A 24,835-nucleotide genomic window follows, 5' to 3' on the forward strand; every position below is an offset into this window, starting at 1 on the left:
AGGAGGGGGACGACTTTACGTGCGCCAAAGGAGTCCCGGAGAGGTGCCTCTTGTGGGAGCGTTTGCTTCTCGGCGTTGACAGAGAAGCTTTTTTCTCCCTCTTATGCCCCAATCCTGAAGCTGGGGGAATCTTGGCTTCGGTTTCGCAGGGACCGGCCCCTTTCCTCCCCCAAGGGCTCGAGGGGACATTCTTCCACATGCTGCATCGTTGCTCATGCCATGCCAGGTGCCCAGGCAGCAGAGGCAAAGCTCATGGAAATCCAAGCTCGGCACTTTATGATTGCTTTTAGGGCAGAGCTTGAAGGGTTTTTTCCCCCCCCCCCACCCCCGACATTATGAAAAGAATAAACCAATAAGGCTTACAGGAAAAAAAAATGTCCTAATATTTTTTGGTTACTTGCAAACTAAATTGAGACAATAAAACAAGGAATAAGTATTGAAAAAAAATTAATCGAAAAGAAGCAGACTTTTTGTCACAGCAGAAGAAAAACAACCACCCGCACATGCTCAGAATGACTGCTAGGTCTTTTTGAGTTCAGGGAGTCCATTCTGCATTGGCGCCAACCGGGGGATGTCACCCACTCATGTGGCTGAATTCAGTCCTGCTTCTCCACGAAGAAGAAGAAAAAAAAAAAAAAAGAGTCAGATCCACGGTGCAGCAGCAACAGCCTTCACTCACAGATGCACAATTTCCAATGTCACTTTGAGTAAAATAATTTTAATACTACAGATCACTGCAGTTAGGCCAATAAAACATGCTTCAGGCATCACCTGCAGACTGTTTCTTGAATTTTCCTTCCCTAGGACAAATGAAATGGATCCAAATCGCTCAGCTCCGGGAAGCCAAGCTCTCTTCTGAATGAGAGGTTTTTGAACAAGTGCCAGGCAGCGAGAGCCTCGGGGCTCCTGCAGAACATGTGTAAATCCCAGCACGCAGCCTGTCAGCTGTACACCCAGGGCACAGACTGTACACAGTCACCCGGCGATCCCGCCCACAAACCCCAGGAACTTCTAAAGGAAAGCTGTGTGTCTTGCTGCCTAGCAGGAACGGCAGCCCAAACAGAAGTCATAAGACGTAAGGTTATATAATAGCAGTCTCTTATGCCAAGTTAGATTACTTGCATACGCTGGATAAAAAAAAAAACCTACTCAAGGAGCCTACCGGACTTAACTCTTCCAGCTCTGTGAGCATTCCCCGGCTGCAACACGCCAGTCACTGCCGACATGCCTTGCCCGTGCTAGGCAAGGTGCTGCACGCAGAGAAGAGGACTACAGTAGCTGCCGGCACAATGCACCGACGCAGCCTTTTTTGCAGGGCACATGGACGGCATGCCAAGGATCGCCCCGTCGCCTCCGCAACGGGAACAAGGCACTCTTCGGTCAGCGAAAGCCGGGAGGACAGAGAGACGCAGACACCAGAACGCCACGGCTTCTCTCACCCGCTTACTCCAGGAATGCTCGCAGTGCCGCCAGCAGCTGCCAGGGTTCTGAAGCACAGACATTTGGGCTTAACTAACCTGAGCCGTACAAAAGCGGGCGCCAGTAGATGAGAAAGAGTCATGGTTCTAACGCTCATTCAAACTGCAGCATGTGAGGCCTCAGTAGCAGAGGTCAGGCCCATAAACCCTTTAGTTGTTCACCACCCCTCATTCTAGAATGACACAGAGAGAGGGTTATACCCCATGCACAGCCCACAACACTGCTTCAGTAGACAGACGTAGTTGTTTGCATTTCTAACCTACCAGAGGGTCAAGTTAAGTGGGTACTGAGCACTGCTTGCAGGGACCATGCATTGCTGGAAACAACCCTACTTACTGACCCACCCCTGTGCTTAATATCCATACAGCACCATCATATCCACCTATCAGAGCAGCAGCATCAACACTGTGGTCACACAGAAGCACAATAAGCTGTTTTCAAACCCATCAGGATGGCTTGGGTTACAATCAAGGGGAATGTAGATGTGCGCCTGGTTGCTGCAGTGACAGGAAGACCAGAACCCAGGACTCTCAGAAGCAGAGCTCTTTCCCCCGCTCCCAATGATCGGCTTTTCAACTTACAGATCCCAAATCTATGAACCTCTTAGGGGCCGATGCGATAAGACGCGCGTTAAAAACGGGTGCTCGTGTTGAGTGCCCGTTCTCCTAACGCGTGCAGAGCCACGTCTCCTGGGCACCAGATGCTATATTGCAATGAGCTGCTGCGGTAAAAAGGATGCTCTAGGGGAAAAAAGAGTATGTGTCCCTAGCGCTCGAGTGTAATCGGATGCCCAGAAGACGTGGCTGAGCTCCCACAATTGCAACAGGCGCTCAATACAAGCATCCGTTTTACCCCACTTCAGTTCGATTTCTGGATGCCCAATATACATGCACAATAGCAAGGGATGAAGTCAGCCTGGAGCGTGTCTATCGTGCGCGTATATTATGCGTGCAGAATTTTTTTTTTTTCCTTCATCAAGTCGTTACATTATACCTTCATTCTTAAATACCACAAGCAGTAGGTGTTTTAAAGTATAAAAGGTAGGAACCACCGGGACAGTATTTTTTTAAAATATCTCCTAAGCCCTAGACTTGCGGATTGTTTCAAACGCTAGCTCTAGGGTGAGAGTTAAATTTGTCGCGTTAAAGTGCACAACGGTGATTTCCTGCATCGGGAGGCAATAGCTAATAGCCTCACCTACATGGACTTCACACGTGATGAGTGCAATTTGCTATGCATTGGCTTGGGTGCGCGTTTTGGACGTGCTAATCTTCTCACGGCAACAGGTGCTAGTCTAGCGGCGTCCCAAACGTGCATAAACCCGTGAGCTAGGCTGAGCGCACCTTATTGCATCGGCCTGTAAATGAGCCATTTGCTCCTGGCAACCTGCCGGGTAATCCGAGATCCATCTATTGCCATCCTCTGGATTAAACTAGCAGCTGGGTCTGCCTGGAAGGCTTTAAGTACAGTAACAAAACTACAAGTCCTGGAGGAAGCACAGCTGCTCACATAGCTGGGTCTGTCAGGCAGGCCTTGCAGGGGACCTAAGGGACTGGAAGTCTGGGCAACAGCTTTGTAGCTTGCCATGGGAAGCGAGGGGGGGCAACACACAACACATGGGGAGGGCCTGAGGCCTATCTTTAAGAGAGCGCCAATTTCCTGAAACTGCCACAGGTTAGGAGGACAAGTTTTCAGTGGCATCTAGCCACATTAATAATGGGTTAGTGCGACTAGGCCACCCCGCTCATCAACACGGCCAAAAGTACATCATGCCAGAAAGGAAGGCATGTACTGGGGAGTTTCCCCACAAGGGCTTTATGCCTGCGGGAGAGCAGGTGCCAGGTCCGTGGGCCCTTGTATACCTGTAGCTTGTATTTTCAAAAGGAAACTCTGCAGTCTTCATGGCCACTTTCCCAATCTCCCCACCTGGGCGTCCCATTAGAATAAACGGTTAAACATCTGTGTCATGGCGACTCACTGGAACGACGTCATCCCACGTCAGCATCTGCCAACGTCCATTCCAGAGAGCACCCCCTGCCGTCCCCAAACAGCCCCTTCAAGGGCTCGACGTTTCTCACAAAGGAGTCACAACATTGGGATACTTCCATGAATAAAATCTGGTGCATTACTTTACTACATCTTCCCCTTTAGGCTGGATTCGCCTTGAAAAAAAACCACATCTGTTCCAGATTCACTGGCCTTATCTTTAAAAATGAGAAGGTCCTAGAATTTGTGACCTCCACCGGGCACTCTGCAAAGCAGGAGACAGGGGAGAAGGGGCCAAGCCAGTGTCCACAGGTCAAATGGGGAAGCTTCTTCCCGGTGTACCCGCAGGACCACAAGCTATTCAGCACCTTCTACCCAAACACGACGAAGTGAAGGAGCGACTGGCTTGGAGAAGAGCCCATCAGCCCAGCTAGGTTCCGCTTCTCTTTGATGAGGAAGACGTGTTGGTTTGTGGGCAGATTGTTTAATATAAAAAAAACAGCTTCTGAGCTGGGGTCAAGCTGCGTGCAGCACAGCCGAGGAGACGAATTCCAAAACCACGTTCGTCAGAGCATACAGCGGCGCGGCACGTGAAACCGAAAACATTCGCCAACACTTTAGGAAGGGGGGGGGGGAAACAGGGAGCGTGCCAAAATAAAAACCCTTTTACAGCGCCCTGCCTACGCTCGAAACCCGGTGCCTCCATCCGGGCTCAAGTTCTGCCGGAAGCCCGATTACCAGTGTTCCGGGGACAGTACTCGCAGCCTCGGGCCACGCTGAGCGAATTGTGCCGTTACTGCCTTTCGGCAGACATGGTGTTAATTATCTCACCGATACCACCACACGCTCGTGCACAAGCAAGTTCCCGTCAGACGACACGTGACACTTTCACCATACGTGGCCGCTGCTGCTAGCAAGAGCCCCCCTCTTCTCTCCACAGGTCCCCCCCCTAGACCCCGTGGAGGCTCTCCGCCTTGACCCCGGCAGCTGCGACGGGCTGCACGACCGTAGGCGCACGCCACACAGTCGCCCGCTCTCGGGTCCCGACCTGAAGAAACCCCTCAGGAATGGTGGATATCTTCCACCTATGTGGCCAAGCAAACTTTTTCCTCTCCCCCATTTACAAAGATTCAACTTAACACACGGCTTTGAATGTGAGTTTCGGGCTTTCCCCCGCCCCATTTGCAAGCACGCACTTCCTGCCTTATGGGACGTGAGAATGTAAAAACTCGAAAGGTAGTGCTGCGGAGAGAAAGGGAGAGCAGAGAGACCCAGGGGGGAATAAAGAGACCCTGGGCAGAATAAAAAAAGAGAGCTGCAGCCTCAGACTGGGAAAAGGGGCAAAAAAAAACCCAAAACAGACAGACAAATGGCGAGAAGCTGCTCTTCCCGGTGAAGGCGGCACTTTTAACCACGCGGCTCTTTCTCCAGGAGACAGTGCGGCCGAGAACGGGAAGCCTCCCTGTGCAGAACGCTTAGAGAGCTGCCGGGGAAGGCTCAGGAAAGAAACTTGTTCTGCCTGCCGATGTAACTTCCTCCACGTTTGCCTTTTCCTCCTCCTGATACCCTGCAAAGCATCTTAAGTAACCAAAACCGAACTGTGGGTTACATTTAAACAACAAAAACAGAAAAAAAAACAAAAAAAAAAAACCCCACCACGGATGGAGGCCTCAGGTGCGAATGAAGCCCTGCTGAAAAGTTTGCGTTAACAAGCAAGAGGCAGGCAGTCTGGGCACTACATAAAGAAAACAAACACCACGATTGTCATATTAATTGCCATTACCCCCAGAGAAGGAAGTGGACTGCTACATTTGCAGCCCCACAGTTCTTCCATGGACAGGACCTGGTGCAATGGTAAGATCCAGGCCAGCTCCGTCAGATCCGACAGGGATCCCCGCAGGAAAGTGCTATTGAAGCTAAGTATGGGCAACGATCCTGGGCAGAGACAAGGCCAAAGTGCAAGAGTCACTTACATGTACCTCTGACATGCTGCCTACTTTAGAAAAAAAAAAACAAACTTCAAAGACATAGAAATAAGGGTCAGCAAAAAAAAGTTCCAGTTGAGATCTCTTACTTGGATTAACTCAATACTTCTGTGACGGACTCTGCAGACGACGATCACAGGGGGATCCTGAGAGCCAGCAATGGCATCCTACGCTCTACTACCCACCCCCTGACATCCACCCTTCCCCACAGCTGCTGGCACTGACGGCTACTGCGCCTACCGGGTCGGGCATTCTCAATCCCAGCACCAGAGTCAACAGTGTCCACCACCTCCTTCCAAGGACCCCTGGTGCCCTCCCAGCCCCCCTCCCCCGACAATTCACTTCCAGACAGACCCTGACCCGCCCCAGTACCCCAACAGCGGCTAGCACCGCTGCTGCTGCCCCCAGAGGCTCCTGCAGGCCAAGGTTCTCATGTTTTCTAGGTTTGATGGAAAAGTGAACCTGAGAGAAACACAAGCATGCAACAGGAAAACTGTAATGAGATCAGAAGACAAGAATTTGGGGGGACAGTCATGTCTACAGGCGAGAGAGAACTCGGTCCAGTCTAAAGGCTGGTGGGGAGGAGGGGTAAGCTCATTGCATTACCCTACTCCATGCAACATTTCATGGCAAGAGTTAAAGGCTCTTTAGAGACAACTATTCACTGGCCATTACCATCACCACCATAATGGGAGGATTCTCTCTCTCCAGGATGGATGCATTTTTGTAGAATGTAATGATAAATAAATAATGAATGCCTTGCATTCCTCCTTCCCTGTACCGGACACAGCCATGAATTATTAAACACAGAGGTGATGACTTCAGCTAAACACAAGGAGGGCACAGGTCAAAAGGTGGGGGTCACCGCTGGAAAAGGAGGCAGCTTCTCAGGTGTAAGGCCGCCCGCGAGTTTGGAAGCGGGAGCCGGCGTAGGCCGGCAGGCCCCATGTGTCAAGGTCTCCGAGACCTTGATGCTGCAGGGATCAAATTCCCAGCTCCCAGTCTCAGGATCGGCGATGCAATGACCGAACTAGGACCAGCGGCAGGGTCTACTAAAATGGGGAGAGAGAAAAAAAAAACACCCCCAAAACACTCCCCGATGCTTGAGAATGGAGGCTCACTGTGCTAGGGTCCCAGTCCTGAACGAGCTGGAAAATTAAGGGGGAAAGGAGGACATACAGGGTCAAAGAAGTACACCACCAAAAAATCCTCCTTTTCAACCCTTGTGCCTGGCCCTGTCTCCGATTCAGGCCTACGCTCTCCCAGATTTGAAAGCAATTGTGATCAAGCAGCTGTAAATCGGAGCCTGGATTTCATGTAATGTACTGTGCAGAGACACCGCACACGCCTAACCTCCTGCAAACAAACTGCAAGCTTAGCTCCACGCTCTGCTAGAGACACATTAACTGGTTAGGTTACTGCAAGTGCAGCAAGGCCCTCGGTGACACAAAGGCGTCGCTGAGCTTTCATCTTGGCAGCAAAGTCCATCCATGATTGAAGCACATTAAACTTAATTCCCCCCCCCCCCCCCCCCCCCCCCCCCCCCCCGAGCACCTCATGGTCACAAATAACCCCCTCCCTCCCCTCGGCACTGGCGCAGGGAGGCTGGCTGCTTGCATATCAGGTGCGGACAAACCCTGCCCCTTCAGCTCTGCGATAAGAGAGCTGGCAGCAGCTCCACACTCTGCTGATTAAGACGGCTACAGCCAAGCACCCTGCTGTTTAAAAAAAGGAAGAACCGCAGACTGCAAAGCAGGAAAGGGGTGCTGGGGGCCCAGACTCGGTGGATCTTGCAGAAGGTCGCCACGAGGCCCCTAGTTAAGCGGCTGGTGTTGTCTGCCCTGCTTGCTTCACAGCACGGGCGCTACCGGAGGCACCGGCGTGCAGGGGCTCCCTCGCTGCACGGGTTGGGCAAGAGAGAGGCCTCTTGTGGTTTCTGTTTCTCTGAATGTCTGCAACGGGGGGGGGGAGTGCTGCAGACTGTCACACACACAAGGCCTGGGCTCAATCCCCGGGCCAGCCAGGGCTAAGAATGCGTTCAAAGGCCCGGGAAGCGATACAAGGACAACGTTACCGGTCCACGGCAAGAGAATCGGTTGCCAGAAAGAGGGGCCCCATTTTAGCCGGATGCCAGAGGGCGCGGTTGTGACCCTTCACCCCCCGTCCAAGTCAAGGACGATTGCTGGCTGAGCCAGGCGGGAAGTATGGAAATAGGGGAAAATCCCCAGGTGGTTACATAGTAAATGCCGGCAGATGAAGACCAAAATGGTCCATCCAGACTGCCCAGCAGGGTTTTGTTTTTTTTTTGGGTAGTAGCAGCTGCCACTTCATTAAGGTACCCCCACCCTTTCTGTTAAGGGCAGTAACACCTGTTGAGCAAGAAAGGTTGTTTTTTTTCAGGAATAGGGAAGACTGGGATTATAGGGAAGCAAGTGTTAAACTGGGCTTTTCTTTAAGGAGCAGGGCTCAGCCCCACATCCTCCGCCTCCCCACCAGTTCCTTCCCCACTTCCAGCAAAAAGCAAACATCCGATATTTACATGGTAATCATCTGGGCTGTCATACAAATGCAAAAATACACCCAATACATAAAGCTGTAAAGTCACTTTCTAAAAAAAAAATAAATTACAAGCCACTTTTCAAGACTCTTCACCTTCAAAGTACAAAGGTACCCTAAGTGTTTCCCCGTCACCAGAGGGCTCACAATCTAAGGGGCCGATGTATAAACCGCATTCCGACGCGGGGTGAATGTAATAGCGCTCATCACATGCAAATGCATGGGAATGAGCCTATTACTCATTCACTCCGCATGCAAAAAAAAATAAATGTACATCTCAGGTAAAAAGTACGGAAAGAAAAGCAGAAAAAAATACTCTGTACTTTAAGTAAAAAATTAAAAACAAACAAAAAAAACAAAACTCAGCAGACCGCCGAGTTATGAAGACCGACACCAGTCCGCGTTCATTACTGGCAGACGGCCGGTTATGAAAACCGGACGCCGAGTTTACCCGCGGTCGGTCTTCATATCGGGCAGCCGCGGCGGGGGTCGCGTTTGCAAGGAGGCACTAAGGTCGCGCAAGCGACCCTAGCGCGACCCCCTAATCTGAGTATTGCATGGCACCCCTCCCCCTTGCGGGCACCATGCGCACGTTAGGAAAGCGGGCGCTGACTTTTCAGCGCCCCCTTTCCGCGCTTTATATTGCATCGGCCCCTAAGTTTGTACCTGAGGCAATGGAGGACGAGGTGAATTGCCCAAGCTCACAAGAAGCGACAGCAGGATTTGATCCCTGGTTCGCCGCCCACTGCTCTAAGCTACTCCTCCCACCTGTGAAATCTGCACCCCGGTAAAGCCATGCTAAGCTTATCCAGAAGCGCCCGAGTCCTGTATATAGACCTACAGTGCAAGACGGGACCCTGGCTAGCAGGACACATTGGAGACATCCTGGCCTAGGCTTAGAATTCATCAGCAAAATCCTTCCAGTGACCCTTGGTCAAAAGGGTATAGGGATTGCAGGGCCTTACTGAAAGGAGCAAACAAAAAACATCTGCAGGGGGTTAAAGGAAAAATCTCAGGTCTTTTTCAGTGTATGTATGTCTCGCCTCCAAAATACCTCAATGATATAGTTCTGAAACTAAGAATCTCCCAGTTGCCAAGCCACCCCACAAATGTTGATTGTGAGGAAGTCAATAGGAAAATAAAGCCAGGCCACCAATCGGCTACATGCCAATATACAACAGTAGCGCTTTAAACTGGTCCCTAGTACACAATACAGGCCAAGAGCAGAACAAATCTGGCAGCTCTCAACATTTTAAAAGCAAAAAAACACCAGCAGTGCATTGACTGGCGTCGTCCATGCTGGAAATGTACACCGCGCTCATTCAGAGACCTTTCCCCCCGTGAAATGTACCGACCCCATCGAGTTTACACATATCTCCTACTGCCACGTGAGCAATTACTGGGAAGAGGACAAAAGCCCAGTCTAAAAGGATGCCACGTAACAGATATTAACGTGAAGGGGGCCGCTGCAGTCTCCCTCCCTCCGTCACACAGTTCTGCATTTTGCGATACAGACACACCAGATCAGCAGGACAGGAAAGGGGACGAAACCCCGGAGCACAGAGCTTCACCTCTAGGCTGAAAGACGCGTCCACCCTCCAGGTTTTGAAACTTTGGCGTGTGCATCCAAATCTGGGGCACCAGAAATCGAGAGGAGATGGGAAGCTAAGACAGATTGCCAGAACTGCGGGTGAAAAAAAAAAGTATCTTAGGAATGTCAGGAAAGGAAGCCTGTCCGTCCCCTTCCCTCCCCCGGCAGAATTTATAATCCAGGACAGAGCCGAAGAAAGGGCAGCACAGGAAGGGGGGTCTCTGGGAAGAGGGAATTACAGGAAGGACCACCTTCGGGATGCCCTTCCTTCACAGCCAGAGCTGGGATAACGAGAGAGAGAGAGAGACATGCAAGCTCCTTGTAAGGAGAGAAGCCCGGACACCCAGTGGCAGGAGACTGCCACATTTCTTCACCGCTGCCTGGGAGAGGCAGGAAAACCAGCAGCTGGCACCCAGTGCCGCAGAAGCCTTTTAAAACCATCTCTTTCTGGGGACCAGCCCGACGCGGTTCAGCTGCAGGGCTGCGTGCGGCGATGCGAGGTTCAGGTTCGCTCCCCCCCCCCCAAGCCCGGAGACTCTGCTCCTTGGACCCGGCAAGGCCTGGTACTGCTACAGAAGCAGCGGTCACAAGCTCTGGAGGAGAGAAGGAGGTGGAAGGGGCAGAAGCCCAGCCACCGTTCCACAGCGAAAAGGTATGGCTCCCAGCTGAGGACTACTGCAGCTGAAGAGGCGAATTTTGGGAAGACAAATTTACAAAGATACAAAGAGCATAATTAAATTAAAAAAAAATAAAAATTGCACACAGTTTATTTCCTAGTGCGTAATCAATTAAATAAATTAACAAACAGGACTATAAAAAAGGAGGCCTAGGAATAACAGCCTGCAAAGAGAGAGGAGAGGCCTATAGGTGGAGGAGTCTACAGCTGGCATTGCTGGTCTGTGATGGAGGGGGGAAAGGCCAGACTTGACAGCCAACATGGGCAAGCTACTGCAAGGAACGGGTTAAACGAAAGAGCCTGGCACACCAAGCACCACCAAGCCCAGGCCGCTTTTCTGTAGTGCCCTCCCCCAGAGCTCTGCGCAAAGCTTCACCGGGAACTCTTCACCTGCCGCATCCTCGGGCGTTTTCCTACGCAATAGGAAAACAAAAAAAAACAAAAAAAGGAACCGTGGATTGGGCTGGAGAAAACGGCAGCATCGATCTTGCCTTCCACAAGTAGCCCCCATCAGACGGAGACTGTAAGGAATACCAAGTCCAGCCAAAGACCTTCTCCGTGTCATGAAAAGTCCAACCTTTCAGTTTTAAACAGCAGACTCAACGTTACCCTGCTGGCACCACTGTACAGCTGTCCAAGGAAATCAGAACGATACTGTCGCGTTTCCCCACACGCTGGGCACGCACGACTTGAAATACTGACCACGGGGTACCTTTAAATCTTCATGGCTCCCAAACATGGACGCAAGCCAGAGTGATCTTTGCAGATTTAAAAAAAAAAAAAAAAAAATTTTTAAGAGCTGGCCGGCTGCGGCATCCTCAACTCGTAAGGCACTTGGGTACACTGGTGTGAAGGACCGCAGGGCCCTCCAGAGCCACAAATAGGTCTGGTTTTCAGGTTTTAAACAAAGATGCAAATTAGCTGGGTTCTCAGATCAAACAGATGCGAGCGATTCTCATGTATATTCATTGCGGATAAGGAAACTGCACTAGTTTGGGAGGCACCTCAGAGCCTGACAAAATCACTTCCATGTCTACTGCACACAATTAAGGAGGCATAACGTTAGGAAACCAAAAAAAGAGCCTGGGGCCCCTTCTTTTTCAGGGGTCACAGAGAGACTGAAATGGATTTATTACATGAACTATCTTACCGCCTTAAGACGAGACAACTTGCAACCTTTCCACAGAAGATGGCAAATTTATCCACAATGGACCACTTCCCATGCCAGTTGAAATGCAGGAGCAGTAGGACTTGGGGGAGGGGGATAAAACTGGCCTGTATTTTGCTAGTTGCAAGTATATCCTTACTGTTCTGTTTTATATGTTACATTCTTGATATAATGGTGCCATTGCTATGGCAGAATGGTTATGTGTTGTAATAATGAACATTTTTTGTAACTATTTTGCAATAAAAAACAAATAATAATTAAAAAAAAATAAAGTTAAGAAACCAACCTCCAAAACAGCTTATGAGGGAAACTGGATAGCAAATCGAATGCCTGCTGTACATTGGGACATTGTGATTTATTACATGAGAGAGAATGCAAAAAAAACAAACCAAAAAAAAACAAACAACCCTTTTCAGAAAAACATGTCAGGAAGCCCTGGAGTGCAGATGGAGAGGTTTTCCACCTCAGTAGCAGGAACAGCTGACCTAGTGACACAGCTATGCAGCTCACTAGCACTTGTGCTCAAAAGCCCTAAGGGGGGCTCCTTTAGTGCTTTCAAAGGCATTGTGGCCCTTCAGTTAGGCCTACACTGCCCCCCTCCCCCTCTGCCCACATATCCCAGACCGCTCCCCCTCATCCGCTCACGCTGCACACACCCACCCCTCATCTGCTCACAGTGCACTCACACACACTCCATCCCCCTTATGCAGTTCCCCTCATTTATTCACACACACACACACACACACACACACACACACACACACACACACACAACCTGTCCCATTATCAGAAGGGGAGAACCCTTTCACATACCATGCAGGAGAGAAAACCAAAACAGTTTATAAGTGGATGGTGCAAGGTACAAAGTGAGCATTCTTGGCACTGCTAACCATGTGCCCGTCAGCTTTCTATGCAATGGGCAATAGGCCGGGGCGCAGAGGCATCCACGTCATGCAAAGGCTCTTTGCAGAGGGCTTGCGTCTCACCACAGTGACAATCAAGAGATGCAATCAATGCATGGATTAGTTACCATTTAACCCCAGAGACCCTCAATTGTCCTCCAAGTGTTCGCTGTCCTGTTCCCTTATCAAAAAAACACAACAGCATGTTAGTGAAAACGCACCTCCATCAAGTGCCACTCTAAAACTGCACAATTTAGCTGTGGGCAGGAGGGAAGGCTTTGCCCCCTTACTATAGAGATCAAAACCCGAATTTTAAGTTGCATCAAAATAAAATGTTCACACTAAATAGAATTGAAGCTGGAACACTACCACCTTGCATTTAGAGGCTCAAATGCGTTACTCAAAGCTGGAACATTTCCCCTTCTTGAATAAAAAAGGGGTGTATGAAATTGCCATATGGAGGCACGTGTACCCACAGCTCCTCCACCCTCTCTTAACCATGAACAAAGCCAGTACCAGCAGATCAAATACAGCCCTTGGCAGCATGGAGACAGTTTGGGTCTTTAAATATTGTGTGATACATCATATCACTCTTTAATTGAGAAAAGGGCTGTTGCACAACCAGTGTTTCTGTTATTTTAATTTAGAAGTATATGTTTTGTTATTTTATGTTTATGAGTTTTTATTTGGTTTTATGTTTATAATTTTGTGAACCACTTTAAACTTGGTTTAAAGTATTATATAAAATATTTTAAACAAGTGGTGGGGTTCTGCCATGCACATACATTTCCTGTTACTGTCAATTTATGCAGCCAACTCTGAATGTTATGTGAGCAGACTTTTGTCCACCATGGACACTTGTAGGCTGCTAGGACCTGCTCCTGCAAAGGCAAGAGCCAAGCTCCAGCAGGAGAGTCCAAATATTAGGTGCGTTGCTCCGCCACCTTTCCTTCAGCCAGCGTTAAACCTCTTGTTGTTGGACAGGGTTATTCTCAGGAGCAGTATTCAGGGGCTGAATCAGTTCCCAAGAAGCTACACGTAAGGAACTCCAGTCTAGAAGGAACGGTTGAGAGAATTCATAGGTGGTTTTACAGTGCACTATAAATTCAGTTTGTTTTCTCACCGTCACAAGTCACCCAGGAAGACAACAGCAGATTAAGCAAAGCCTAGAAACTCTGCAATGGCAGGGTGTCTCTTAAGAAGGAGGGTTAACAATGTATTCTCTACCAAAGAAATGCAAAACAAAAAAAAACAAAAAAAAAAAACTGCAGTCTGGATCCCGCCCCACCTTCACACGGCTGGGCTCTAACAGCTTGTTATGGCTTAGTCATGCACAGGAGGGCTGCGATTAACACCATTCCTCACATGGCAACAAGCCTTATCCTTACTAGCCAGCCAGTGTCACTGATCCTGTCAAACCGGATTTTTTTTTGTGGTGGGAAGGGGGGGGGGGGGGGGGGGGGGGTGTCTAAAAAAGTAGGGACTGCACCAGCAGCACACAGAGCCAGTTAAAGCAATCACTGCGATCTCAGGACTGGGGGCAACTGGGCAAGTCTCACTAAAGGGTGCTTCATTACACAAGTGTGTGCTGGCAGAGTGACAACACAGCCAGCGTGTTAGAGCCTGATCCATTCTCCTACATGCATGTCTGCCAAGTTACATACCACCACACTTTGCGCACTCAGTATCAAGTGTTCACACTGCTTCCCTGTACTGCTCTTTGCAACAAGTTGTCAATGCTATAAGAGAAAGGAGTGCTGCAGGTGCACTGGTAGAGCTGTGTGCACGAGTCTCAGTATTGAAATGGCAGGCAGTGCTGCAGGGCAGGAGTGAGGTGCACTGGTAGAGCAGTGTGTGTGTGTGGGGGGGGGGGTCTCAGTACTGGAATGGCAGGGAGTGCTGCAGGGCAGGAGTGAGGTGCACTGGTAGAGCAGTGTGTGTGAGTGTGGGGGGGGGTCTCAGTACTGAAATGGCAGGCAGTGCTGCAGGGCAGGAGGGAGATGCACTGGCAGCGCTGTGCGCTAGGATCTCAGTACTGGAATGGCAGGCAGTGCTGCAGGGCAGGAGTGAGGTGCACTGGTAGAGCAGTGTGTTTTGGGGGGGGGGGGGTGTCTCAGTACTGGAATGGCAGGCAGTGCTGCAGGGCAGGAGTGAGGTGCACTGGTAGAGCAGTGTGTTTGGGGGGGGGGGTGTCTCAGTACTGGAATGGCAGGCAGTGCTGCAGCACAGGAGTGAGGTGCACTGGTAGAGCAGTGTGTGTGTGTGTGTGTGTGGGGGGGGGGTCTCAGTACTGGAATGGCAGGGAGTGCTGCAGGGCAGGAGTGAGGTGCACTGGTAGAGCAGTGTGTGTGTGTGTGTGGGGGGGGGTCTCAGTACTGAAATGGCAGGCAGTGCTGCAGGGCAGGAGGGAGATGCACTGGCAGCGCTGTGCGCTAGGATCTCAGTACTGGAATGGCAGGCAGTGCTGCTGGGCAGGAGTGAGGTGCACTGGTAGAGCAGTGTGTGTGTGGGGGGGGGGGTCTCAGTACTGGAATGGCAGGGAGTGCTGCAGGGCAGGAGTGAGGTGCACTGGTAGAGCAGTGTGTGTGTGGGGGGGGGTTTCAGTACTGGAATGGCAGGCAGTGCTGCAGGGCAGGAGTGAGGTGCACTGGTAGAGCAGTGTGTGTGTGTGTGTGTGTGTGTGTGTGTGTGTGTGGGGTCTCAGTACTGGAATGGCAGGCAGTGCTGCAGGGCAGGAGTGAGGTGCACTGGTAGAGCAGTGTGTGTGTGGGGGGGGGGGGTCTCAGTACTGGAATGGCAGGGAGTGCTGCAGGGCAGGAGTGAGGTGCACTGGTAGAGCAGTGTGTGTGTGGGGGGGGGTTTCAGTACTGGAATGGCAGGCAGTGCTGCAGGGCAGGAGTGAGGTGCACTGGTAGAGCAGTGTGTGTGTGTGTGTGTGTGTGTGTGTGTGTGGGGTCTCAGTACTGGAATGGCAGGCAGTGCTGCAGGGCAGGAGTGAGGTGCACTGGTAGAGCAGTGTGTGTGTGGGGGGGGTTTCAGTACTGGAATGGCAGCCAGTGCTGCAGGGCAGGAGTGAGGTGCACTGGTAGAGCAGTGTGTGTGTGTGTGTGGGGTCTCAGTACTGGAATGGCAGGCAGTGCTGCAGGGCAGGAGTGAGGTGCACTGGTAGAGCAGTGTGTGTGTGTGTGGGGTCTCAGTACTGGAATGGCAGGGGATGCTGCAGGACAGGAGTGAGGTGCACTGGCAGCGCTGTGTGCGAGGGTCTCGGTACTGAAATAGCAGGGGGTGCACTGGCAGAGATGTGTGCAATATGGTCACAAATAGGAAGGGGGGGCTTGCAATAACAAAAGAGTAACATCTAAAAGAATGTGAAATTATTGGTGAATCTGATATTAATAGAATTCAGAAATAAAGATTGGAGGAAAAGAATCAGACGTCACATTCCTTGTGGTTAACCTGTAGATACAGAGGGCAGCTCACTGGCACGCAAGCTGCTACCAAGCCAGTGCTGCAATGAAACTCCCTAAGTAACCACTTCCTCTTTATCACAGGGCCCAAGGGTGCAATATATACTCCTCCTGATAAAATGAGCTCCTAAACTGAAGCGCATTCATTCACATACCACTTTACCAAAAAAAAAAAAAAAAAAGTGTCATTTTATTGGCTAGTAAAAGTTTTGGGTTTTTTTTGTTATGGGGGGCGATTGCCTCACCCCCTTTTTTGGGGTCCACCATCTTTCATCTCCCCTCCCCAGCCACTCTGCCCAGATGATAAAACTTGGCACAGAATCACTGACGAACAACCCGCTAGCAGCCGGATTTTAATTTCTCTGGCCGCACATGCGCCCCCCATCATCAAGTGACTGAATGAGGCAGCGTCACGTGCGCTCCGCTGATCAGATAAAACACGCTCCATCTCAAATATTTGTGCATCGAGGCGCTCCATCGCCTTCCACCGCTGGGAAGCAGCAGGTCAGGGTTGGTTTTTTTTTCTAGGAGACAGTCTCCTGGATCCATCCCCACCGAAAAACAAGCAGAGGCTCAGCGCCATGCGGACACTTTAAAACGTTTCACCCCCCTTCTCTTACAAAGAGGCTACCGCAATGTTCTGCCAGCAAGGCACCGCATCTCCCCACCCCCACCCAGTGTAACGTGGAATCAGCCCAACAGGCTTGAAAACATCATATTGCCCAGTCAGTTTTGTTTTTTTTTAATCAGTTACTAGTGTACACTGGCTTTTGCAACCTCGGTTTGCCTAAAATGAAAACCAGCAAACAAAAGCTAAACACAACCTCGGCCCAAAGTTATCCAACTACTTACAGGCACCTGCAATTTGTCAAGCAATAAGGAAGCACAATTACACTGCTTTAACAACCAGACCTCACCAGGCACGAGAGGCATCAGGCTATATGAATCCCATGTGCCAGCTCCTGACGCTTACTAGCCAAGTGCCAGGAGCAGGAGAGGTAGCCTGGCACCATACCACAGACCGTATGTAAACAAGATTCTTAGAAGTTAGATCAACAGAAAGCCAAGCCCAGATGATTCACCATGGCTTGCTCCCAGGATCAGGGAGCCATGCCATGAAACAAGCAGGCAGCCATCCAAACTCTGTTCCTGGAATGCAACAGCCAGCAATAAACGAGAAATCAAACCCAGATTTCAGTTTTATTAATAGCCCACCTGGTGACTTCCCCTCCATCCCCCAGTCTGAGATGCTCTGTGCTGCCACACACCTGGCCTGCCTGCCTGCCCCCAACCTCTTCAGAACAAGGTCAAATCAGTTTTGCCTTCTCACCGCCAGCCAGCAGTGCCTGGAGCTGATCCAGCAGCCACAAATGGCTTCCGAAAATGTTGGCCTTGGAAACAAACTGGCTCCATGCTACCAAAAAAAAAAAAAAAAAAACCCAAACCTCACAGCAACCTCAAATCTCTGTAAACCAGAAGTATTCCCACCTCCCCCTACCAGTATCAGCACCAACTGAGCAGCTGTCTCCTACCCCACCCACAGGAGAAGGTGAGGTGACCCAGGCTGAAGGGCTGACACATGGAGGAAGTGCCAGACTTTCGTGGAACCCCTGGGCTGCACTGGCAACGCAGGTACAAACATTTTGGGGAACCTTGGTTAGCCAGAGAAGGTCTCAGGGGGGACAGGAGAGCGAGAGCGCTATGTTCTAAATCTAAGGAGTGCACACATGCAAGGCAAATCCACTATTTCAGCAACTGAGATCAAGCCTGGCAGTAAAAGAGCAAGTTCCAAGTCAGGCTGAAACAATGCCTGCGGCTTGGGAGATGAGGGCAAATAAAAACGTTTACAACTCAAGCAGCACATAAAAGATCTTTTCTTTGGATCTAGAGAGCGACACAGGGGAGAAGAGGCATTTCTGAAAGCTTGGCTGTGTACATCTTTGTGAGCACTGGCATGCTCTTTTCACCTTAACACAAGGAAGCAGCAGACGCCACCCGCTACATAATTAAAAAGCCCCAGGCTTTCAACTGCCATGGACTCGTGTTCCTCCGTGTCCCCAGCACACAATGCAGAGCAATTCTATGCCGGACCTCTCAGTTACACCGTTTCGGAAACCAAAACCCTTTAGATGTGGCAAGAGACACTGTGCAACTGAGAGAAGCAGCCGCAGAGAACCGAAAGGCCGCCAAACATCAGCCCGGATCTACCTACACAGTTTTCACAGGGCCAGGGGAGTGCAAGCTGGAGGCTTAAGCACCTTAAAGAGGCCAGAAACCAGAGCCAAGGCCCACCTCACCCACAGCTTGCCATTCACTCAAAAGTCTCTTGAGAGTCAGACAGCAGGTTCAGCTGGGATGCTGCCAGCTGAATCTGGGACTGGAGGAGCCGTCTATATCTATATAATCACTGGCTGAGCAGTGAAATTGTTGGGAGGCTGCAGTACCATTCACAGGAGCAGCATAAAACATTTGTCGTTGCATAGGCTTTCAGGATCACATGGTTTCTGCTTTAGATAGGTGACACAGGTTCCTGTGTCACCTTGAACACTCATATGTTATAAAAATCTTTTTTTTTTTTGGGGTGGGGGGGGGGGGGGGGGAGGGGGTGCTCCAACATTACAACCTGCAAAGATTCCAGTTCTCTCCAGGACGGCTGTGGCTACTAGAAGTTTGCACGACTGGTTGAGCAAGCGCCCAGCCATGGGCAAATGTGTGCCGTGCACTTCCACATCCTGCTCAGAACCAGTGTTTACATTCTTGCTGCTTTTGTGCTGAAAGCTCGCCAAATCCACCCACAGAGCTGCCTCCAGCGACTGTACCTACCCAGCTGACTCCAGCACTCACACCACTATTTACTGGAGCAGAGCCAAGGGAGCTCGCAGCCACTGAATCCAGCCAGAAAAGCTCTGGCTGCAATCCAGAACACAGATTCTCACACATGGCTTACCCCCTCCCCCCCCCCCCCATCTCTTAGCTCAACTTCCTACAAGTCAAACAGTAAGAGGGCCCTGCTCAGAGACACAAGTCCTCCATCCCTGTACAGTCCAGAAGTCATCATTTGCAAGAAATGACCCAAAAATGAAGTGTCCATAAACCTGTGGCCATGCATCCCCGGCAGGGACTGCCTTCTCCTCACCTACCACCATCCCCCCCCCCCCCCCACAGTCCCGGAGGCATCTTTCCACCAAGTCACCAATTATTTATTAAACATGAAAGCAAAAATGTTAAACAGAAATAGTTCATAAAGATGATACTTTATGAACTAACACAGCAACCACGCTACTAACAACTTTCATGGAGAGGGAAAAAAAAAAAATCATACTTTTGATCCAGTTAAGAGAGAACTGAACTAACAAGAATTAGATAAATCATGGAGATTGGCCCTCCTAGCCAAACTGGGCCAACATTGGTCTGCTCAGTGCTAGTCACTGGCAGAGTTTAACAGCAAACAAAATTAAAAATACACATCCAGAAATGCAACGTGCAACTCATGGCCCCACAGCAACTGTAAGCGGGGACGTTTTTCAGGGCACAGTCCATTTACAGCCTCAAAGGCTGCAATGCAACATAACAACCAAGGCTACGATGGGCAGATACCCACCCCCCCAGCCCAGCACTGCTCCCATGTACACAGCTCCCCCCTCCAATCACCTTTCATGCCTCTCCAAGGCCTCTCAGTCTGACCTTTACTGGCCAATCAGGAAAAAAAAGTATCCCAAATCTCAATCCAACAGTTAGCCTGCCTTGCTCCTCTGGAAGCCCCTCCTTTGCGTTGTCAGCCCAGCACCAGTCCCTGACCTCCAGGTGGCCATGAAGGAGAAAGAGCATACTTATGAGCTTCCAGTTCCACATAAGAGGTTTTTAAAAAAAAAAAAAAAAAATGAAATCTGCCAAAAACTAGAACTTACAACTGTGTTTAAAGAGAGGGCCAGAGTGCAGTTAGTTACATGGATAAACATCAGCAGATAACAGTCTGCTCCCCCTCCCCCGACAGAAGTGAGAAAGGGGGGGGGGGGGGGAATTGCAGCCCTAAGCACACATTTAGGTTCTGCTCACTATACAGCTCCTAAACTGGTTTAAAAGTGCTTAGCTGGTGCGTATTCACACTGCAAGACCCTGCTCGCGCTCAGGAACAGTTCTACAGGGGAACCATTTGGGAAGCAAATCTGTTTCATTCAGAACAAAGTCGGCTGGTTGCACAGCCCCCAGGGCAGCTTTGGAAGGCTCACAATATGCTGATCCAGTTTAGTAAAACCCTCTTCTAAAAAAAAACAAAACAACCCAACAGCAATAACAAAAAAAGATAAAGAATCTGGGCAAGACCTTGGAAAGTCAGAGCTATCCTTTTTCATAATGGAGGGCAGCTTATAAACCATTCAACCAAGCAAGCCTACGCACACACACCCATATTACACAAGAGGCAAATTCCCTTCCAATCAAAGACCCTCCCCTACCTATTCTCTCTCCAACCAAACGAAAGATGTTAAGTAGCTGAATGCCTATGTTGCAATTCCTGCGAGAAGGGATGTAAGAGAGGGTTCTGCCTTGCACATGCAATGTACACATCAGACAAGGTTTGGTCACTGCAAGGAGATTCCTGCCTGCTGCTCACTTCGGACAGAACCCACACCTCTCTCTCTCTCCTCCACTTCCCAAGACAGAAACGTAGCCAGCCCCTTTGGGTTTGTTTCAGGGGGTGAGGGGGCACATATATATATTTTCTTTTGTTAGTATCGGCAAAGGGAGAAGAAGGATCCATTGGCTTCTCTAGAAGAAAATATATAAATCTTTTCCACTTCCCAGCTCCATGAACACACACATGGCTCCTTACAAAAGAAAATCAGAAATGTAAATACACCAAGACCATAAATGATTCCAGATGTTTCTATGTTTGCAAAATATGCTTGCGTATTACAAATACCTTTTGATGCTTCAATAAAAGAAAGGTTTTGGGGTTTTTTTTAATTAAAATTGAAACTGGCAAGATGCACTTTTCTTTCATATTAATAATGCCTAGTTACTTTAGCAAGGGGTGTCTAGCACATATCTGGACTGCTTCAACAACTATTTCTGTATCATGTCCTTTAAAAAAAGAGAGTGTAAAAATAAATTTGATGTATTAACTTATACCCCCCTCTTCCAATAAATACTGCTCAAGGCAACTTATATCAGTAAAGACACAGTAATCCTACACCCACTGCTGTGTTATACAGATCATCTCTAGTACATCTGTTCAGTTTAGAGACACTGATCTTCCTGCTGTAGCAATTGTCTGTGGTTGCTTCCAGCTGCTCGCGTCTCAGATACCCAGAAATATTCTCTGTGCACCCTGGCCTGAGGTTCCCTGGCACACGCGCATCCAGTTGAAAAAAAAAAACACAACTCTCTGCACTCGCCCATCCACAATCTCCTCTTCCCTCCCATATTCTCCAGCTACTTCTGCTGCCTGGGCTAACTCCCTTCCCCCACCCCCCTCCAACACTTCCTCCCTTCCACCATTTTAACTCTCATGGTACTTAAAACGCAGGCATCAAACCAGCGGCTTTCCTGCCCCTGGGGAACGGGGCTTTAAACACATTTCCTTCTATTAGCCAAAGCCGTAAGCCATGGAGGAAGGGGGATGGGAGCAGCATCGCCTCTTCCGGCTCCCATTGCCAAAGCTGTGTGTGTGTCCCCTGCAGTCTCATGCTGTCAGAAGGCAGGTTTTTAATACCAGCACATCAGAATTTCCCACTCCACCCTGGGAGCTTGGCCGCTCTCACAAGACTGCAGTGCTTAGTGCAGTCCACCCCATCAGCGCGCGCACACACACACACACACCTGCTTAAACTGCTCCTCATAGGTCCAGTCTCCATGGTCTTGTGCCTGCAGCTGCGAGTGCCCCGGATGGGCTGCACCGGGCGTCTGGCGCTCCTGCCCTCCTGGGAGCCGCTGCAGGTCACCCCGGAACGGCTGTGGGGTCTGCTGCTTGCCGGGAAGCAACTGCCCCTTACCCGGCCTGATGGCTTCTGTCGCATTAAGTCCTTCCTCCCCCAGGTCATCATAATTCTCATCTTCCTCCTCCTCCTCCTCCTCCTCCCCTAGGTCCTCTTCAAAGTCCTCTTCATCCCACTTGTGCTTCCTGCTTAAAAATAAAACAAAAAGCCAAGATATTAACAGAATGCTCAACTGAGGGACGGCAGCTCCCCAGAGAAGAAAAGCAGAACACAACAACACAGCTTCCATGCTTCGTGCCAAGCTGGCAGTGGAAACCAGCGTTACCCAAACCGAAAATTTCTACTCCAATAAATGCAATTGGCCATTTTCGTAAACTGTACACTCCGTCCAAAATATCCAATTCTGCAACTGTACCCTAGACCAAAACAATGCACAAACTTCTATGAGATGTTTCCTTCTTTCTGGGGGGGAGGGCGAGAATTTATTGTTTTACACCTAAGCCACATATCTTCCATCATTAACCAGGGCCTAGAACCGGAGAGCAGCAAGCTGTAACTCTCCCTCTGTCAGCACAAGCCACGGCTGACTGCACAAGCAGAGTATCCTTCCAACAGCAACACATGCAAACCTAAAATTTTTAAGAGAGCGGATCAACCATCTGTTTCGTGGAATGTTTTTACTTCACGTTCAGCCTCCCTTTAGGCAAATGACTTTTTGTGCACATTACAAGCACTTATTCAGGGACAGGAACTGCCCCGTAAAATTCTGATTTTCCGCTGCTTTAAAGGGAAGGGGGGTCAGAGTGTAATTCAGCAAGGCAGAGATCAGCCCGGCTGTTCTCCAAGCAAGCCACATCTGGGTGTATTATCAAGACCTGCTCTTCTTCTCAGTCTGGTTCATTCAAGAAGCTAACATTAAGCATTTAGCTGAGAAAGTAAGATATTTCTGTCATCGAAAAATGACCAAGGTGGGGAAATTACATCTCGGGGGGTACTGTGCACACAGTGGAATGTTATAGTGCCGTGAAACGTGGAATAGGAAGGCAGACCGGCCGCCAAGGGAGCTGGGCAGCGGGCTGGGCGGCTGCACTCCCCTTTTCCACGTCCCCGTTTACTCTCCGCTCCGACGGTCTTTCTCGACTGCTGAAAGAGGCGAGTAAAGCGAGTGCTGTGCTTGTGCCGTGGCCTGTGGGCACACGGTCACCCACGGCACGTTAATAATCGTAACCTGGCCACGATAGCTATGACGGGGTTACTACAAATTTGCATACAACTAAAACAGGAAAATTTACTTCCATTCAAAACGTTAAATGGTACAGGGCGCCCCTCAGTATTAAGACAAAACCGGCGTGCACCAAGCTAACCTGAAAGCTCGCAAAACTAAAAGCCAAGCCAGTCTCGCTGCACCTAGTGAAACTGGCATTGGGGGGGACGGGACAGGGGACACAGTGCCAAGGTTTACAACCCATTCATCACTTTCACTGGAAGCTCACTGACGAGGGGAAGGGTATTCAGCAATGTCTTCTCCATTTCCTCATCCCACAGCTGGGATGCAAGCAGGACCACCAAAACTGGCAAGGACGGCCTTTCCTGCACTGAAATGCGCTCCCCACTGACAGCACCACCTCAAGACGTTCTTGGACACCAACCACCCTGACCCCAAACACTGTCCTGGACGGAAGAGCAGAAAATTTAAAGCTTAACACAAGAGAAAAGTAGCTATTTCTTTTTTTTTTTTTCTTGTTGACAATTCCAAAAGTAAAATGTTTGGGGTGGCAATTTTCAGTTCACAGCTACTTTTAACCCACAGACTTTGCACCTATTTTCAAAGCAAAAGGACGTGCTTTTTCTGCAGGTACATTTTTCATGGAAAATAAAAAGTACACAGAATTAAAACTGCGATTTGCCTGTGCTTATTTCTTGCCCCCCAGGACTGCCTCAAGGTGGCTGAAAAGCATGCACGTTGTGGACCACACACATACTTTCCCCATAATCAATGGAGGGCAATTTTCAGCCAGCTGATTAACACAGGTAAAATGCATTTCTTTCCTTTGAAAATTGAGGCTTGGGAGGAGTAGCATGGAGTGTAGAGTGGGGGTAGTGCAGGGTGGGGACTGAGGTGAGCTGTGCTGGGAGGGGTGTGGTGGAGAGGACTTGGTAGTGTAAGGTGGGGTGTGAAGCAGGGTGGAGGAGAGGGGGATTGGTTAGTGGAGTGGTGTAAGTGTGTGAGGAAGTGGGAAGGGATGCGGTAGATCATGGGGTTAAGGAGCTCACCCTCAGGTCCCCTCAATCCAGCTGTCACTCATACTTAAAAAGGTCTTCGTAATGCGATTTGCAACTCTGACCAATATTGTTATTGCATCTTTAGCAGAAGACCTTCTCCCCAAGCAGTACATCCTACTTTAGACTTCTTATCTTAATTTTCATCCAATCTCATCTCTTCCATTTCTGTCTAAGGTAACTGAAGCAGTGGCTTGCAGACAATTACAGGAATTCAATGCTGCTAACTCTGTTCTGGATGGTTTTCAGTTTGGTGCTCGAGCAGCACACGGTACAGGGACCCTGTTGCTTTTGAGCAGAGATGTTTTCGCTCCAGTTCTGACAGAGCCACCATCTTGGTGCTCTTGGCTATCTCCACCGCGTGTGCCACTTTAAAATCATATCTTGCTCTCACAGCTTTCCGGTTCTGGCATTGCTGGATCAGTGCTTAATTAGTTTGCATCCTCTTTGACCGGTTGTGCATACAGGTGAGAACAGGCACCCACCAACACCCAGGCTGCAGCAAGACTCCTATCTGCTCACCCTGTTTAAATTTCTGCCAGAGTCCAAACTGCAGAGTGCTGGCCGAGCTGGCTGTCAACCTCTGAATCTATGCAGACGATATCCAGGTTTTATTGCCATCTTTTCTGCTGCATTATCATGTCTCAACCTGCTTAACAGCTATTAAACTTGGACAGACAGAACAAGCTTATGCTAAATCTTTAAAAACCCCCCCCCCCCCCAAAAAAAACCCCCAAACTGAGATGATGATCCTGAGCAGGTGCGATATTCTCCAGAGATCCCTTTAGCCTTCAGGCACGAGGACCTTT

At 49.7% G+C, this 24,835-nt stretch overlaps 1 protein-coding gene across 2 annotated transcripts in view; it reads right to left on the bottom strand.

Annotated features, from left to right (window-relative positions):
- Positions 1-24,835, bottom strand: part of ARID3A (AT-rich interaction domain 3A) — an 86,949-nt gene that overhangs the window by 53,860 nt on the left and 8,254 nt on the right. The window contains exon 3 of one of the 2 annotated variants that reach the window (XM_029613446.1): positions 21,631-21,934. In XM_029613446.1, coding sequence (XP_029469306.1) covers positions 21,631-21,934 — 304 coding nt within the window. The remainder of the gene's footprint in view (positions 1-21,630; positions 21,935-24,835) is intronic. The other variant, XM_029613447.1, reaches the window with a different exon arrangement.

This window comes from Rhinatrema bivittatum, chromosome 8, assembly GCF_901001135.1.
Source record: "Rhinatrema bivittatum chromosome 8, aRhiBiv1.1, whole genome shotgun sequence".
Lineage (NCBI taxonomy): Eukaryota > Metazoa > Chordata > Amphibia > Gymnophiona > Rhinatrematidae > Rhinatrema > Rhinatrema bivittatum.